General features: G+C 35.6%; 2 protein-coding genes across 2 annotated transcripts; both read left to right on the plus strand.

Moving 5' to 3' along the window:
* The first annotated feature begins 3,681 nt into the window (after positions 1-3,681).
* Positions 3,682-6,475, plus strand: LOC121248259 (subtilisin-like protease SBT1.3). The gene has a single exon (XM_041146662.1). The coding sequence runs from the start codon at positions 4,004-4,006 to the stop codon at positions 6,329-6,331; it is 2,328 nt and encodes a 775-aa protein (XP_041002596.1). The 5' UTR covers positions 3,682-4,003; the 3' UTR covers positions 6,332-6,475.
* An 8,856-nt stretch (positions 6,476-15,331) lies between these two features.
* On the plus strand, positions 15,332-18,314 carry LOC121248269 (receptor-like serine/threonine-protein kinase At4g25390). The gene is made up of 2 exons (XM_041146676.1): positions 15,332-17,612; positions 18,195-18,314. The coding sequence occupies exon 1, from the start codon at positions 15,498-15,500 to the stop codon at positions 17,499-17,501; it is 2,004 nt and encodes a 667-aa protein (XP_041002610.1). The 5' UTR covers positions 15,332-15,497; the 3' UTR covers positions 17,502-17,612; positions 18,195-18,314.
* Positions 18,315-18,955: the final 641 nt, after the last annotated feature.

Here is an 18,955-nt window from a genome sequence, read left to right on the forward strand (position 1 = left end):
AAAGATGATGAAATGAGACAGAAATAATAAAAAATTATTTAGAGGAATGAACAATAACTTCTACATGTAGAAAATTTGCTATAGCTGAGTGTAAAATAAAAATAGAATAGATGATCCAATAGAATTGACTTTTGACCATATTTCTTTAAAGTCATTGGTAGTGCTCTAAAATACCATTTTTTATAAAATATAAAGAAAGTTACTTAAAAGTCCATTTCAATAGATTTTATATTTTATCTTTATTATACATTTTGTTACAGTAATCCCGCTAGATGTAAAGAATATTATTCATAACTTTAAAATATTTTACATTAATTTATCTCTCCTCTAAATTTCTTTTCCCACTTCTCAAAAGTTATCATATTTTCATTTCAACCCTTCTCTCTTATTTCATGACATAATACTTAACATTTCATGGCATCACTGTAAACAAAATAAAATAAAATCTGCACCTTGAGTATAGCTGCATTCTATGACTAGCATTTTTTTCTTATTCGGATGAGGGGGTGGATATACAATAAAAGGGTTGTTGTGTATTTTCTTTCTTATTTTCGTAAAATACTTTGAGAATATTCTCATAAATATAATCTTTTTTTTTTTTGTAATCAATTTATACTTTAGTTTAGCTTATAAATTTAGATTAATTAAAATAAAACATAATTATATAATATTGTATATGAAAAGAATTGTAAATATCAAAAGACGTGAGAATATCATTGATACTTAAAGAAAATATTTTAAAGGAATAAAAAATATTAAAAATGAGAATATTTAAATGATATAAAAAAATAGATAAACTGATGTATGATATATTATAAAACTCAATATATAAGCTAGAAAAAATAGATTTTAGTAATATATTTTAAATGATAAGATAAAAAAGTCATTATTATTCTTATAGAATCTATTAATAATCTATCTTGACTTTGAGGAAAGGGATTGATCTTTAATTCTGTTAGTGAGAAATTAAAATGTTGCCCATTAATATAAAGTATACAATAAGCCATCTTGACTTATATTCCCATGATCGAGTCAATTTTTCAAAAGCAGTACCAAAGCAGCTTATTTCTATCTAATCAGGAAAATTTTATACACCATATAATCATTTTATTTTTATCTTATTAAATATAATATGATATATTTATTACTATTAAATTATTATTTATTATATATTTTTTTATTATCTAATAATAATAATACTCATCATTTTAATTTTTATTATTTTATAATATATTATTAGACGATTAAAAATTATTTATTATATTTTATTTATAAATTTATCATTTAATGTTATATTATAAAATAATAAAAAGATAATAAAAATTAAGATGATAAATAGATTTTAGTCCTGTACAACTAGTGATGTCCGCAAGCCGAGCAATGCTGGTTAAATACGTGTCGTTGCGACTGTCGGTATGAACTAATTGTCGTTTTCGTTAGATTTGGACTAGTCTAATGACTCATGCATTGAGCTGTCAACCATCATGTATGCCACCCAACTTAATCCATCCGTACATCAAAATAATAATTACACTACTTGATTTACTATAAGTAGGAAGGGATCGATAACTGCAATAAGATCGATCTTGTTTTCTTTTTCCTAGCCTTCTTTGTAATTAGCGAAGAGTAATGTTAGAGATAAATATCGTAACAGTCTATCCTTTACATTCATTATATTGTTATTTTTGATTGATTGTTCTCAATATTTATTTAAAAAAATATATGATTTAAATAATATCATATATATAAAATATATATTTTTAATAATAATTTTTATCTATATTTATTTATTAATAAAATATTCGAAGAGATCAGGATACTTATTTTTTGAATTATTAATTTACCTCTTAAATGTGATCGAGTTAATTCGGTTTAGAAGTTGTTTGGATTTAAAGATAAGTTATAAATAATAGTAAGATTTATGAGTTAAAATTGATGAATAATAATAAAATGAATTGTGAATCCAAAAAATTGTTCGTAAAATCATTACAAAAAAATTGTTCATTTACTATCCATTATTTTCTACTAAATTGATTATATATTTTTTTATCAAAACGAATATATTTTTATTGTAAATAATTATTTTTATATTAAAAAATTTATTATAAATATTCATTATAAAGCATTGAGCTTAGAGTCATTGGCATGCACTGGAAAAAAGGAAATTAATAATATCCAAACTGATGGCTAGAGAGGGCATTCCGACTTTCAAAGCAGCATCCAAGACTTCCAATTACACTGCTGTTTCCCTGAGACTAATGTTGAGCCAGGTTCGAAAAAATAAATAAAAATAAAAAATAAAAATGTCGAGCCAGGTACATGCCAGCTCGTAATACAGTTGGAAAGTGGGACAAAATAAAAAAGAAGAACTTGCCAAGATAATTTATAATAAAAATAATTTTATAATATGAAAAATATTAAAATATATCATTTGAAATTATTTTTATATAATTTTTTTATGGTTAGAATATTTCATTTTTATTTTTTTAAAAAAATTATGATGAGTTTAATATTACTTGAGTTTTCCTAATTAGACTCTAGCAATTGAGATTAGAAGTAAACACCACGTTACGAGTTTTAGTACGAAGGGGATGACCTATTGGCTAAATTAGAATGTGTTGATATTATATAAAGATATGGTATAGGTGAAGAGTAAGGTTATTAAATTTTGTGTGCATGAAGGGAAAACCTATCGGCTATATTGAGTTATTAAAAATTTCAAAAAAAAAAAAATATTGAGTTATTAAATATTGATGGGCGAATAAATAAAAGAGAAATGTCACCATGCAGACAGTGGATCGATCACCGTGAACATGGAATTAGAAAACGTATTAATGGAATATTACATCCCACGTTATTAGGGAGAGAAATTTTTTTTAACATATATTATAATTTCAACCAATCCAATAATAACTTTTAACTAATGATTTAAAAACATAAATTATACTATTTATAAGTCAACATACTAATTAACGAGTAATGTTACATACAATCTTGAAGTGCGTAAGTATTTTGTAGTTATTTTAAAAAAGAGTAAGGTCTATTATTAAAAAATTAAATTTTTTTTTTCCATATGAATCCTGTATTTGTTTATTTTTTTCAAATTGATTGTGTGACGCTTATACACTTACTACTGTAATTATCATATTATTTCTCTTAATGTATGACTCCTTATATTTATTAAAAAAAAATGTCTTTTATAGAAGCACATGGGACAAACTCCCAAGTATCTTCAGTAGTGTGTTTACAAGTAGATTTATTCATTTCATAATTATTTTGAGAGACCACTAATTTCAACATAATCAATCCGATGCAAGAGTCTTTGTCAAAACAATCTTAAACCAAACAAATAGCTAAAAGAACATGGATTTTTGTCATTATAAATCAAGTCTCTTCATGTTCATTTATTTTATTCTAAACAAAAAAATGAATGATCAAACACATTCTAAACATTTTCCCGCTGGACGATGCTCATATGTGACTAGATGCCTTCATGATCACATGGGTCTGATCTCAGTTTACAAAACAACCCCACCAAGTATTAAAAGAATTTCTTTTTGCACTGGTTCACATGATCTCCCACCCAAGGTACTCATTATTTGACAGCCCTATCACTCACCGACATTTCAAAATATAAAACCCCAACAATCACCGCTGCCTCGGCACTCTTAACTCTAAGACCCAGCTGATTGTCATCTGCCATGTCATGGACAACAGGCCTTTTGGACCAATGTTCTAAAGTACTATTCGTCTGAGGAGCAGAACCAAATTAAGTGCTACCACCAGCCACTACCCGGCTCTCCTTAACTCCTCTTCAAGTGGGGTATTCATGGAACGACCAACCATCTTTATTGCCCGCACGAGATAACATGGTGCTAGAGGTCTCTCATATTTCAACCCTCAGATAGCCATTCCATGCCCTCTGTATTTTCATCTTTAGTTTTTTCACCCTGTTCTCCAATCATTCTTCAAAATTGTTCTTCTTCATTTTGTTCGCCTCAAAATGGCAGGAAACCCAGTAAAATGGGTGTCTTTGATCCTAGCAAGCTCTCTATTCTTCGATCTAGTCCTCGCTGCGGACACCCACATAGCGAAGAAGACATATATTGTCCAAATGGACAAGTCGGCAATGCCAAAATCTTTTACCAATCATCTCGAATGGTACTCCTCGAAAGTAAAATCAGTTCTATTCAACCCAGAGAAAGAAGGTGATGCGGGAGATGATGATAGGATAATTTACAGTTACCAGACAGCTATTCATGGAGTTGCCGCTCTGCTGAGCGAAGAAGAGGCTGAGAGGCTAGAGGATGAACATGGTGTAGTGGCTATATTCCCAGATACAACGTACCAGCTACACACCACGAGGAGTCCGGCGTTCCTTGGGCTTGAGCCTGAGGATAGCACTAGCGTCTGGTCTCAAAAAGTCTTGGACCATGATGTCGTAGTGGGAGTGCTCGACACTGGAATCTGGCCAGAGAGTGAGAGCTTCAACGATACGGGCATGACACCGGTTCCTGCTCATTGGAAAGGAAAATGTGAGACAGGCAGAGGATTCGAGAAACATCACTGTAATAGAAAGATTGTGGGTGCCAGAGTGTTCTACCACGGGTATGAAGCTGCTACTGGGAAAATCAACGAGCAAACCGAGTATAAATCCCCTAGAGATCAAGATGGGCATGGAACTCACACTGCAGCCACAGTTGCAGGCTCTCCAGTTCGCGGTGCAAACCTTCAAGGATATGCGTATGGGACGGCAAGAGGAATGGCACCAGGTGCAAGAATCGCAGTCTACAAAGTTTGCTGGAGTGGTGGGTGCTTCAGCTCGGATATTCTATCCGCGGTTGATAGAGCTGTGGATGATGGAGTGAACGTTTTGTCAATATCTTTAGGCGGTGGAGTGTCTCCTTACTATCGTGACAGTTTGTCCATAGCAGCTTTTGGGGCAATGGAGATGGGTGTTTTTATTTCGAGCTCAGCTGGGAATGGAGGGCCAGACCCTGTCAGTCTCACAAACGTGTCACCCTGGATTACCACTGTTGGTGCCAGCACCATGGATAGAGATTTTCCGGCCACCGTTAAGCTGGGAAATGGCAGAACCCTGATTGGCGTTTCACTCTATAGAGAGCAAAGGATCCGCAGGTCAATAAATAAGCAATACCCAATGGTATACATGGGTAGTAACTCAAGCAGCCCTGACCCGAGCTCCTTGTGTTTGGAGGGTACTCTGGATCGGCGTCTGGTTGCAGGAAAGATTGTGATATGTGACCGAGGCATTAGTCCACGTGTGCAGAAGGGTCAGGTGGTGAAAGACGCCGGAGGGGTGGGAATGGTTCTTTCAAACACAGCTTCAAATGGAGAAGAACTGGTGGCAGATTGCCACCTTCTTCCTGCAGTTGCAGTAGGAGAAACAGAAGGGAAAGCACTCAAGAATTATGTGTTAACCAGTCCAAAAGCCACGGCAAATCTAGCCTTTCTTGATACTCGGCTAGGGATTCGGCCATCTCCGGTGGTGGCGGCATTTTCATCTAGAGGACCGAATTTTCTTAGCCTCGAAATTCTGAAGCCTGATGTGGTGGCCCCAGGGGTGAACATTCTTGCTGCTTGGACTGGAGACACGGGTCCGTCAAGTTTACCGACAGATCGCCGGAGAGTGAAGTTTAACTTGCTGTCTGGAACTTCCATGTCATGCCCTCATGTGAGTGGGGTTGCTGCATTGCTCAAGGCAAGGCACCCAGAATGGAGTCCGGCAGTAATAAAATCTGCCCTGATGACCACAGCTTATGTCCACGATAACACTGGTAATCCTCTAAGAGATTCATCAACAGCTGCACCTTCAAACCCATATGATCATGGAGCCGGACACATTAACCCAATAAAAGCGCTTGACCCAGGTTTGGTGTATGAAATTAAGGCTCAGGATTACTTCGAATTCCTCTGCACGCAGAGCCTAACTCCAGCCCAGCTGAAATTCTTCTCAAATAGATCTTGCCAACACTCTCTTGCCAATCCAGGGGACTTGAATTACCCCTCTATCTCAGCTGTGTTCCCGGAGAAAGCATCCATCACTACTCTGACCCTTCACAGAACTGTCACCAATGTTGGCCCTCCAGTTTCGAATTACCACGTCGTAGTTTCACCGTTTAAAGGTGCTTCAGTTCAAGTCAAGCCACAGACCCTGCATTTTACCAGGAAGTATCAAAAAATATCTTATAAGATCACCTTCACTACAGTATCTCGGCAAACAGTACCTGAGTTTGGAGGCTTGGTATGGAAGGATGGAGTACACAGGGTGAGGAGCCCAATTGTTATCACGTGGCTGCCACCCCTTTGAATCATGCACTGGAGATTTTTTACATAGATCTTTATGGTTCTAGTTCTGCAGCTAAAATAAACAAATGTTCTGTTAAGATCCAACTAGTTCAGTCCTATCCTTCTCAATCAAGAAATGTTTAACGGCCTCTATTTCTTCTTACAATGATCTTGTCATGCCCATATTACATAGTACTGTTGGCAAACTGATCGCATTTTGAATCTTTGATAAGAACAAAACTGAAGTTGTTCATTTCCCATTGGGTGGTTTGCATTGCCCCCGGCCCCGGCCATGTCCATGTTTTTGTCGTTCTTTCCAGTTTCTGACTTCCAGCACCCGCGCCGGTGGGAAGATTTCCAGGCTGATAAACAAACTGTTATCAACCTGCCCACCGCTACAGCACCCGGTAATTATTTCGTTCATCCATAACAGGTCTCAAATACATAATACAGTGTATAGTTTATAAAAGTGAAAATAATCCAACAATGTTATGACATCTTACTAATAATAGACTCGACAGATATCCTTCTCATCTGTCCCAGAAAAAATATTTATTGGGAGCTTTATTTATTTATTTATTTTCAAACTTGTCTATGCATGTCTCCCTACCCACTCTTTATTCTAATTAATCTCAGAAAACCCAAAAGATAGAGCAGAACATCAAACACCTTGTTTTGCACAGAATGTGACCAAACAGCTGGTATCATCAAGTACTATACGGTCCAAAACTCTATAATCATGACTATGTTATTTCATAATTTATGAAAATATGCGCTTTTATTTGAGATGTCTCTGTGCAAGTCTACTTCAATCAAATAGTGTTTTTTCCCCATTTTTAATTAAATCAACAGTGCTTCTAAAAGATTAATATAGATAGCTTTTAGGGTTAATCCATAACTTAATGTGAATGTACAGAACCTACAAGTTGACAAATGGTCGAAGTTTTTGGAACATATTGGGCCTGTTATGTCCCCATCGAATGCAATGCGACAAACATGGGGTCAATTCTTAGACCATATATTTATCATATTTCTTAGAGAAATAGGATTTTGGTAACATGAATACGATGGTCACTGCACCAATAAGTTGAATACTTTTGTTGATTACTCTCAAGTACTATACATAATAGATTCAGTGCGGTTTGGCCTGAGTTGAGATGAGATGAGATGAATTGAAATGAAATTTAAAAATTGAATAAAATATTATTCTAATATTATTTTTTAATATTATTATTATTTTAAAATTTGAAAAACTTGAATTGTTTATTATGTTTTTGTGAAAATTTTAAAAAATTATAATAATAAGATGAGATGAAACACTTCTTATATCCAAACGGACCCAATGGCCCTGTTTGGAGACAAAGATAGTTTTATCTCATCTCATCAATATAATTTTTTTAAATTTTCATATAAAATATAATAAATAATTCAGTTTTTTAAAATCTTAAAATAATAATAATATTAAAAATAATATTCTAACAATATTTTATTTAATTTATCTAAAATCATTTCATCTCACTGTCTAAACGAGGCCAATAACGCTCAAGAATTTGGTGCGGTGCAGTGCGGTTGGTTCTGCCCTCCCCCTCCCCACACTCAAAAAAAAAAAAAAATAATAATAATAATAATGCTCAGAATCTGAACTGCTTTATTTTTATATTTTTTAACATGCTTAGATTTAGATATTATAAAATGAGAAATGATATTTTCAATTTTAGGGTGTGGAAATACTGCATAGACTCATACTCTTCATAAAAGAAAAAATAAATAAATAAATATGAGATTCATATAAAAATAATATTTTTTAATAATTAACTCTATTCATTTTTAAAAAAGAATGCACTTGCATACTAACATTACTCTCTTAAAAATAAAAGAAACATATAAACCAACTAAAACTAATATCCAGGCTCCAGGGCCCAAGTTGGCCCATTTTGTTGCGATGCACCGAAAAATAGTGCGGATGTATCAATCCAGGTAATGTTACCCGGGCCTAGTTAATTTCTCTCTCTAAAGAATATGCAATTTAAAATTAGAAATATGAGGGGATGGAGATCCGAACAACTGCTTTCTGGTCGATGCAGAAGATTAGAAAATATGAACAATTGATAGGATCCTAGCTATGGGTTCAATCACTTTAGCAAAACCAAGGACATTTGAGAATAACTATGATTAGAAGCCACAAATCAATCAAACTCTACAAAACTGTTGCGGCGTGTTGGATGAAGATATCTATCTATCCACAAGATCAAACAACCTAAATCGATGCCTGGCAATGATGTTTTTGGACATTTTTTTCAATGAATCTCTTCACTTTTATCCATACAAACACAAAATGCATGTAAAAAATTTTAATTTTTATTTCGCAGTGATGTTTTGTGTTTGCCCTTTCAGTTCAAGCTGTAGATTATTATTATTTTTCTTTTGACCCTAGATTATTCATACCATATCCGGGAGACATTGATGCTATGAAAGCCTAAATCCGAGTCCTCTGAACTTATGGGTTGCACCGCCGTTAAGATGTCCCGTTAATAAGGACAGAGACACATACCCTTCCTCGACACCTAACTCACTCTCGCTCCATACACATACATCTCGTGTGTGTAGAGAGAGAGAGAGAGAGAGAGAGAGAGATTTCTTTCATGTTGTCTTTAAAGAACTGGTAGAGTTGTAGCGTCTCTCATATGAAAACTGTGAAGTTTTTACCATGGTGCAGATCCCCCGTCTAACTCAACTACAACTTCTGATCTTGTTTTCCCTCCTCCAAGAAGCATTAAATGCACGCCTGTCCTGTAACAATAAACTTTGGGAATGAAGGGCATGCATGTCATTGAGGAGGAGGAGGTGCTAAACAGGCAAAGCTGGCCATTGTTCCTCCAAAAAAGTGTGGGTCAGTATCAGGATTTCAAACTCATTTACTTCATTAGGCATTGCCAAGTTCGAAACTTTTTTTAAGCATTATTTGAGAATTTTTATGGTACATTGTATTTTTATTTTTTGGTAGCTTTCTGTTCTTTTCATTTACTTTTTCTATTGTTCCCGCAACTGTATATGGAAACTAGGTCAATTTCTCCAAGGAACATGGAAGCAGAACAACTCTGTTAACCTAAAACTTGAGAGAAGTCATAGTTGTAAACCCCTTGTGTGCATAATAATGTATTATGATTTAATCACCATTACCGATTTCTTGTCTGTGTTGAAAGGTGAGACAGATAAGAAGTATTTTTCAGCATTTAAACGACATTTTATATGAAGCTCATTCATTCATTTGTAAGCTTACATACTAAATAGCAAGGTACAACTACCAAAACTATCGCACATGGGGGTAAGCACGTGGTGGGTGTTGTTGGCTTCAATTTAATCGCATGTGAGGACGGGTTTGTGTTATCGCTTTCAAATCTTCTCACCTTTGGGGTCACGTTTACCGGTGAAAAATTAGTGATTTAATTAATTTTATAGAAAAATTTTTAAGAGTGCATTGCACGGGACTAGAGTTTACTCTGCAGAAATAGATTCGAAAGACCCTGTATTGGAGAGGTTCTCCGATATAAAAAAAAAAACACAAATCCCACTTTTTCCTCCTGATGCAGCAACGTTACTTCCTTTGCAGCCGTTTCTTTTCTTTTTTATATTATTATTAATCATCTAATACATATAATTAAATACATCTCTTTCTATTGGTTTAAATTTATAGATCTCTATAATTAAATAGAGATCTAATTCTAGATCTCTACTATGATTAAATAGATATCTACTCTAATTAGAGTAGATATCTTGAATTCAAACCTACTTTCTTTAATTAAATATTTCACGTGTGGAGACAATCTAACCAGATATGTGCAAATAATTAAAATTTTATTTTAATTTTAATTTAAACTCTCAAACATGTGGTGATTTCATATTTACTATTATTATTTTTATTTTTTTAAGGCCTGGTTTGGATAGGTAGTTCAGATGAGATAAAACAAAATGTTTTAAATAGTAGTAAGATTTTTTGAGTAAAGATGAGATGTGATAATTTGTAATTTATATATGTTTGGATAATGAGATAAGATGAGATAGTTTTGACATTTTGAGATTGAATAATAATAGGGTTACTACCCTACTACTACTCTTTTTGTATTTGATTTTTATTTTATTTTATTTAATGATTAAAGAAGTGAATATTAGTAAAATTATAGATTTTTTAAATTGTTTCTTAGTGATTAAGGATGTTAAAAAAATACTTAAAAAGAAAATGATAAAAAAATAAAAAAAAATTTGAAATAAACTTGAGTAGTAGATCACCACCCTTTGGGTTTGTTTGAGATGAGTTTGAAAATTTATAAATAAAATAGAGATAAAATAGAGATAAAATACTAACAGTTTGGATGTTCAAAATCCTCTCATCCGTACAGACAACTATCTCATTGGCCATCCAAACCGAGCCGGACGACAAGAGAGGTTTGGTCTTTCTCGTGTTGATGGGCCGAGCATCTTGAATCTTGCTGATCATTAAACATTTCAAGCTTGTCAAGACCGAGCCTTGGTCTCTCTCTGCTGCGTTGTAACGAATAAAATTCTCTTTATTTTACTTAAATACTGTTTCCTAAACTACGATATAAGAAATTATAATTATTATGCTTTTAAAAATTATTGGTAAATTAATATATCAAAACATCTAAATGAAATGACTATAATCCGTTGGAGCTGATGGGTTGGGTTGGGTTGTGGTTAAACATTGAGTTTTATCCATTGATTACAAATAATTTAAATATGATTACAAATTAAATAATAATTTAAATGGAATTTTATATATTCCTCTATTAAAATACTTGAACAATTATACCGGTGACTGATGTGGACCAGACACAATTAAAATGTATGGATTTTACTTGCATGTTAGCACTTATTTTATGCTTTGGTCACGTTTTAAATATTTATCCTTATAAAAACAAAAACAAAATGGTGAAAAAAAATATTAGCAAAAGAATAAGGAAAAATCTATTCATAATCCGGTTTATTCATCACACGCTACACGAAATCTACCTGACAGACTGTCCACCTTCTTCCTCCGGTCCAATTTGACTCTCCCCCTCCTCGAAACAGATTTCCATCTCTCGTTCTTCTTGAATAGAAGACTTTCCCTCCTTGACACTCCCTCTCTTGCCTCTCCCTCCCTGAATCAACTCAGAAACCAACTTCGTCCTCTCTCAATCCTCTCCCCCCTAAATCTTGAGACTATCACAACCTCCCTTTAGAAATTCCTCTCTCAAGCCCTTGACTACCACTACCACTATCACGACGTCAACTCAACGGAGCTCGCCCAAAGTCTAGATGAATGACTAAGCTCGACCCTAAAAAAAATCACAGATCTCGATCCCGAGAGAAGCTTCCTGCCGTTATTCTTCATAAAGGCAATTTGGGTAAATTTTTTTACAAAAGCTCGACTTACATTTTTACCACCGAGCGTGTTTCTTCATCACGGCAACGCCAAGTTCAATTTTTTTTGCAAAAGCTTTCAAATTTTTTTCCTCTACTTTCGATTATATATATTCATTCTTGTTCAGTTGCTATATTAAGTTTTTTTATTTCATTGGATTAGATATGTGTGTCAATTTGCTTTAAGATTGTTGGGGGAGATACTGCCATCTATAGAAATGAAAATTGTGTGAATCGAAATCTGTGTGTTTGAAATAGTCCATATAGGAAGAACATGCTCGAGCTCCTTTTTGAATTTCAGACAAATATGCAGATTTATTTTCGATTTCAGACAAATATTTTGAGATAGTCTAAATATTTTCTCTCAATGTATGAATTTTGGACCTCATGAATATGCATATTTCTTATTTTCTTCTTCTTTTTTTCAATTTTGGATTCAGAAATATATTTCAAGGCTTGTTCAAGTACTTTGCATAATAGTTATTGCGAAAAAAGGCTAGTGGACCAAAAACTTTCAATTAGGGTAAAGTCCATACTGAACAAGAAATATTGATGATGAGCATGGGATGCAGTTGTTGATCCAGAAAGATTACCGGTTAACCCAAATTCCTTTCATGCCTCATTTTGGGGAGGAATCGAAAATTAATGATTTAGGTGTTTCCTCTCTAGACGCACGTTTAACTAAAAAAAGTAAAAAAAAAAAAATTACGTCACGCTTCGTGTTGTGTACGTGGGAAATTAGGCAAACGACTAAACCGAGCCACGCGTTGGAAGTATGTGATGCATGCAAAAAAGTTAGCGGGTCGCTATCCACGTGGCTTAAGTTTTGTGACGTTACTGGCATGTGCAGAAGTAAAGCAAACACTTGAAAACAAAACTACGGCATCAACCATTCACACGTGGCATCTGAATACCCTTTACTCATTCAGACCCCAATCTTTGACTTTATTCATCTAAGCGCTGTTGTTTCTGGTCTTTTTATATTCTATAGACTTTTTGTTATATTAATAAACAAAAGGGTAAGAGTGTGGGGCCGCCGGCTGTGGGCTACGGTAGACCGTAGACTCTCGGGGGAGGGGGGTGGTTCCCAACTGTAAAATCGGTGGTCCCATTAAAATATAATTTGATGTAAAATTTGTACACTTTAAAATGGAATTTTATTATTTAAAATTATTTTTTTAAATAAACTTTATTTATTTTAAAAAAAAAATTTCATAAAAATTACACGCTCTAAATTAATACAAATTATTCATGTTCTCTTATTAATTTTTTTTATACAAAAAATATGTTTTAATCTTGAGATTAAAGGTTTAATTAAATTAGTATTTGACTAAATTAATATCTAACAATCCTAATACTTTTAGATCAATAATTAAGTTTTTAACGAAATATGCATTTCAAGCAGAAAAAATATGGCTTGTGCATTTTTTCTGATTCTAACCCTTGAGATAAAATAAGAATGAGTTTTTCACAATCTTGGTAATTGAAGAGAATACAAATTATTGATGGTTTACAATTTAAAATATTTAACGCGATAATTTTAATAATAATAGACTCTACATACTTGAAACGACACGTATTAAATTATGCCGAAACACCATCATAATAAAAACGGGGATGTGACTATTTCCACGATCAAATTGTCCCTGTCTTCCGTACGATCACTTCGAAAAACAAATTAATTTTTTAAACAAAATAAAATTTTATTTCTTATGCTATCTCCCTCCCCTCTCACTCTCTACTATTTTTTTTTAAATTTTAATTCTAATACTGTAACCATATTATTACAATATTCCTATCGATTCATGTATCATTGTTTTTCTATTTATAATATTCAGGGAATCAAAATCATCTACAATTCTTTAGCCTAAATTTATTATGGATACTAAAGGAAGATAAACAATATGTGAATTTTATTATCAAATCAGTGTGTAGAGCACATTTAATAAAATATATATTAATGATATAACTTAATTTGAAATATAAATTTTAAATTTTCAATCTTAAAAATTAATCATTACTGTTTAGATGATATGAATTGTGTGTTCTGCACACCGACTTAATAATAAAATAATTTTTTTTATTAATATTATAGAATTGTCAACTTGTATTATAAAATTAATACATACATACATACATACATACATATATATATATATACATAGTGAGAGTGACTTTTATGTTACGATTCCAATTGTCAAAGTTTTGCATCTCACATTGTCAAAGCAAAATTGGGTTTCCACAATGACCACGGAGATTGCAAATCAAGAAAGAGATAATTTATTAATATACCAAGAAAATCATATGAATTTATTGGATAATAATTAATCATCAATCATACGTTTTTTTTAAAAAAAGAAAAAGAAAAAGAAAATGACTTCATCACGTTATCAAATTAATTAGCTAATCCAAAGAGAAGAAAACAAAGGAATTATTAATATATATGGGTGGGTGAGGGTGGGAATAAGCACGAAACGAAAAAACCAGAATATTACCTAAACCACTTTCTCAATAACATTGATCCACCAACTACGACCCATGCCAGCAATTTTGCAGCACTTAATTTCCCACTGATTGGCTGCGCTTCGCAATTATTTGACTTTTGATTCTTGATTTTTATATATTTTCCGCCGCACATACAAAATATTTAAAAAAATAAATAAAAATTATACAAGATACAAACTATATACAAACCATAGTTTTCTTTTGTTTTTGAAATAAAAAATTATTTTTATTAGTCATTATTCACTACCCTATATTTCATATTTTATAAAAAACATCTCCATATTCTATGAAAAAATTATAGATATGGGATACGAGAAGTCTACAGTGACTGATCAGTAGAATTACTCTTTCGAAATATAGAATTGTATATTGTGTTTTAAATATTTTATTTTTTTATTACTTATTACCAATTTATAAAACTCGTTCGTTTATGTTTTTCTATGGAATAAAGTAATTGCTTGCTTACAGATTTTAAACACGTCACGATTACATAAAAAACAACATTAAAAAAGAATTGTAACCAAAATTATTCAAAATTATACTATTTAAAAGTGTGACGTGTAGCATGCTACTAATATAGTATTGTTAATTTTAATTTATTCTATTTATAAGAAATCCAAAGTAACAATATTTTTTACATAGGCTGATTTGACAAGGTTTTAAATAAGTAGTGCGTGTGATGTATCAATAAATAAGTTTGCAAATAAATTTACCATTGATACGTTGGGTCAAATGTAAGAGTTTATAGATAAAACATAGATAGACCAAAACATGCATATTTATTATATATGTCTACACATGAATCGTATAAAAATAAGTCTACAAAATGATATTTTTGGAAATAATAGATAAGTCCGCATAATAATTTCGTGAGTGAGTAAGTTTATTTTTATAAAATTCATATTTAGATCTAACACTTACATTTCATATTCAACATTGTATTCATGATATATATGCATTGATAAAATAATATGAGAATTCAAGTGAATAAAAATTGAACAGTTTATAATTTTAGAAGTTCAAGACATTTATTCCTCTTCTTCTGAGACAATTCATTTGATTTATTTAATTTTATTATTAATAGAAGAAGATCACATCAATACAGTATGATACTGAGATGAAAGAGGATGAAACAATTATTCGGGAGGAAGGAAGAGGTGCCATTTGAGACTTCGGAACACACACACTCTCGAATCTCGATCATGAGACGTTACGTCGTCACTCTATACAGTAATCCCATTTGAGAAGAAGTCTTCGCCGCCATGCCAAGCCGCCAAATCCCTCCTCCTCCTCCTCCTCTTTCTCCCTCCCAATCGCCATCTCCGCCCATTCCCTCAGCGACCCAATCCCTTATCGCCGCCTTCTCCTTCCTCTCTATCCTTGTCTTCCTCTTTCGCAAGATTATCTCCCGCAAGCGCACCACCGCCACCGCCCCCTCCGACTCCCGTCCCCTCCCCCATCGCTTCTCCTACTCCGTCCTCCGCCGTGCTACCAACTCCTTCTCCCACCACCTCGGCCAAGGCGGTTTCGGCCCCGTCTTCTCCGGCTCCCTTCATGGCAGGCCTCCCGTCCCCATCGCCGTCAAGGTCATGGATTCTGGCTCCCTCCAGGGCGAGCGCGAGTTCCACAACGAGCTCTTCTTTGCATCCAAGCTCCACTCCCCTCACCTCGTCCCCGTCCTCGGCTTCTCTTCCGACCGCAAACGACGCCGTATGCTCCTCGTCTACGAACTCATGCAGAACGGCAATCTCCAGGATGCGCTTCTTCGCGCCAAACGGCCCCCCGAGCTTATGGATTGGAAGAGGCGGCTCTCTGTCGCTCTTGATATAGCCAGAGGGCTAGAGTATCTACACGGTTTGGATCCGCCCGTGATTCATGGCGATATTAAGCCTAGTAATATTCTGCTGGACCAGCATTTTTCCGCCAAGATTGGGGATTTCGGACTTACCCGATTGAAATCAGAGAATCAGATTGCGATGGACGTAGACGATGGTCGTGGATTAGAGGTGAAGAAGTGTCATGGTGGAGGTGGAGTGGAGGATTGCGGATCAGTGGTTGAGGAGACCGAGAGCGTGATTACTAATTTTGAGGATTTCAACGGAGGTTTGGTTCAGTCACCGTCGCCATCACCGGAGACTTTACTTCCGGAGACGGTTGTGGCGCCGGTATCACCGAGTGTTTCTGAGGGGAATTTCGATAAACGTAGTGTTGAAAGTGGTAAAGAGTTGGTTGATATTGGTGGAAAGAGGAGCGGTAAAGGGATGAAGAGTGCTTCGGGCAGAGAGTGGTGGTGGAAGCAAGAGAACGGTGAGGTGGAGATTAAGAACGACTATGTGATGGAGTGGATTGGGACGGAGATAAATAAACAGAGGCCTACGAGCGATTGGATTGGTGCTTCTTCCGGTAGTGGAGCAATAGCGAAGTCGGAGAAGAAGAAGAAGAATCGGAGGCGATTGGAGTGGTGGGTGTCGATGGATGAGGAGAAGAACGCGAAAAATTCAAAGCGGAGGCTGGCGAGGGAGTGGTGGAAGGAAGAGTATTGCGAAGATTTAGCTAGGAAGAAGAAGAAGAACAGCAGCAGCAGCAGCAAGAAGAAAAAGAAGCAAATGGGGGTGAGTAGCGATGACAATGGTGATGATTGGTGGCCGAGGGACGAGAGTTTGCATGCTGGGAGAAAGAAGAGAGGGAGAAGCCGGAGTCAGAGCAGTCGGGGTAGTATGGATAGGTGGTTGGATGGACTGAGCGGAGAGTTACGGAGAGCTCGCCGCAATAGTCACGATTATTCGTTTAGTGGGGAAATTGCCAAGAGTGGTGGTATTAGTAGTACTCCTAGTATGAGGGGAACTGTTTGTTACGTTGCCCCTGAGTATGGCGTGGGTGAGGATATCTCGGAGAAGTGTGATGTATATAGCTATGGTGTCGTATTGCTCGTTCTGATTTCTGGGCGCCGCCCACTTCAGCTGATGAATACGCCCATTTCGGAGTTCCAACGCGCCAATCTCTTGTCTTGGGCGCGTCAACTTGCCCGCGCCGGAAAGCTTCTTGATTTGGTTGATAAGTCAGTTCAGTTTTTGGATCGAGAAGAAGCTCTCCTTTGCATCACGGTTGCGTTGCTTTGTTTGCAGAAGAGGCCTGCTCGTCGGCCTTCCATGAAAGAGGTTGTCGGGATGCTGACTGGCCAGTCAGAACGGCCCCAACTGCCGGTTGAATTATCCCCCTCAACACCATCCCGCTTTCCTTACAAGTCACATAAGACAATACGGTGAGCTTTTTAAATGTTCGGTACGGGTTTTCATTAACAGTTGTATACTGCTATAGATAGTTGGTTCATCATTCTTTGTGCCTGTGGATGAGAGGAGTGAAAAGATTGAAATGGATTTGAGTTTTGTTTTTGAAATAATCTTAGGAGAAGTCATTATTTGACTACATCTATTACACACATGACGTGCCATCATCCAAACCATACATCTCCCACGAGCTGATGGATGAGAGGTGGAGAGAGAGAGAGGTGGAGGGCGAGACAGAGAGATTGAGAGAGAGGTGGAGGGCTTGGCTGGCTCGGAGGTGCTCGGGGAGGAGTCGCGGTGGTCAGGGTAGCTACTTGGTGGGGCTAGAACCGACGCACGGTGGCGATAGGGCCGTCGGTGGCCTCGAAATGGGTGAAACCTTCACCTATTTCGGTTGGGTTACCGCAGGGGAGAGAGAGAGCTGCGCGTGGGGGAGATCGGTGGTGGCTGGCTTGGTCGTCGGCATGAGGTGGAGTCGCCGGTGGTGGCGGTGAGGCTGGACGGCGCATGGCGGCATCGGGCTGGGCTGAAGGTAAATTGAGTGTGGGGAGAATCGGGCCAGTGCAGAGAGAGAGAGAAAGTGAGGAAAAAAAAAAAAAATACCAGAAGCAGCCATGTAGTGTGTGTAATGTTGCACACATTGTAGTGGCTGCTCTGTAGCACTTCTCTTCTTTTTATTTGCCCTTGGTTTTTATACGGGTAGGCCCTACCAATCCGAAACTTACCTGAACTTTCTGTATGCCATAGTTCTCAAGCAAATCAATACACCGACCCCACTCGCTTTCCTCTTTACACAGGGTTTCAGGAATGCCACGAGTAACTGGATTAGCTTTTTATGAATACCATGCCCCGTGCTTTGGCCACGAGTCCATCTTTGTAAATATTCATTAGAGCCCAGAGTTCAATACCATGCCCCGTGCTTTGGCCACCAGTCCATCTTTGTAAATATTCATTAGAGCCCAGAGTTCAATACCATGCCCCGTGCTTTGGCCACCAGTCCATTTTTTTTGTCTTTTCTCATCCAAAAGGAAAAAAAAAAAAACATCATTTGAGAAATTATGGCCTCGGTAGTTGTCCTGTACTGTTCCCTACTTTTGGGAGTTGGGGGAGCTTTTCGCCAATGTAACTTTATTCCTAGTTCGAAAGGGAATGATGTCAAGATCTTTCAATAGATTTTTTAATTTTTTTTTGGCTATGTAGATAGAAGGATTTAACCATCCCATGTGGATGATCGTGGTGCTTGCTAACAGGGTAAAATTAATTGAGAATGTGTTTTGGTTTCGGTGTTTGTTTCTGCAACTTATAAAAAAAGTATTGGTTAAGGATCAGTTGACATTGAAGTAATAGTTAGTCAAATTCTGTAAGCCAAAAATCCATGAAAGAGTTGAGAGAAACTGTTAAGTCCTGGCATTACCATATTGCGACTTATAATC

This window comes from Juglans microcarpa x Juglans regia, chromosome 2D, assembly GCF_004785595.1.
Source record: "Juglans microcarpa x Juglans regia isolate MS1-56 chromosome 2D, Jm3101_v1.0, whole genome shotgun sequence".
Classification (NCBI taxonomy): Eukaryota; Viridiplantae; Streptophyta; class Magnoliopsida; order Fagales; family Juglandaceae; genus Juglans; species Juglans microcarpa x Juglans regia.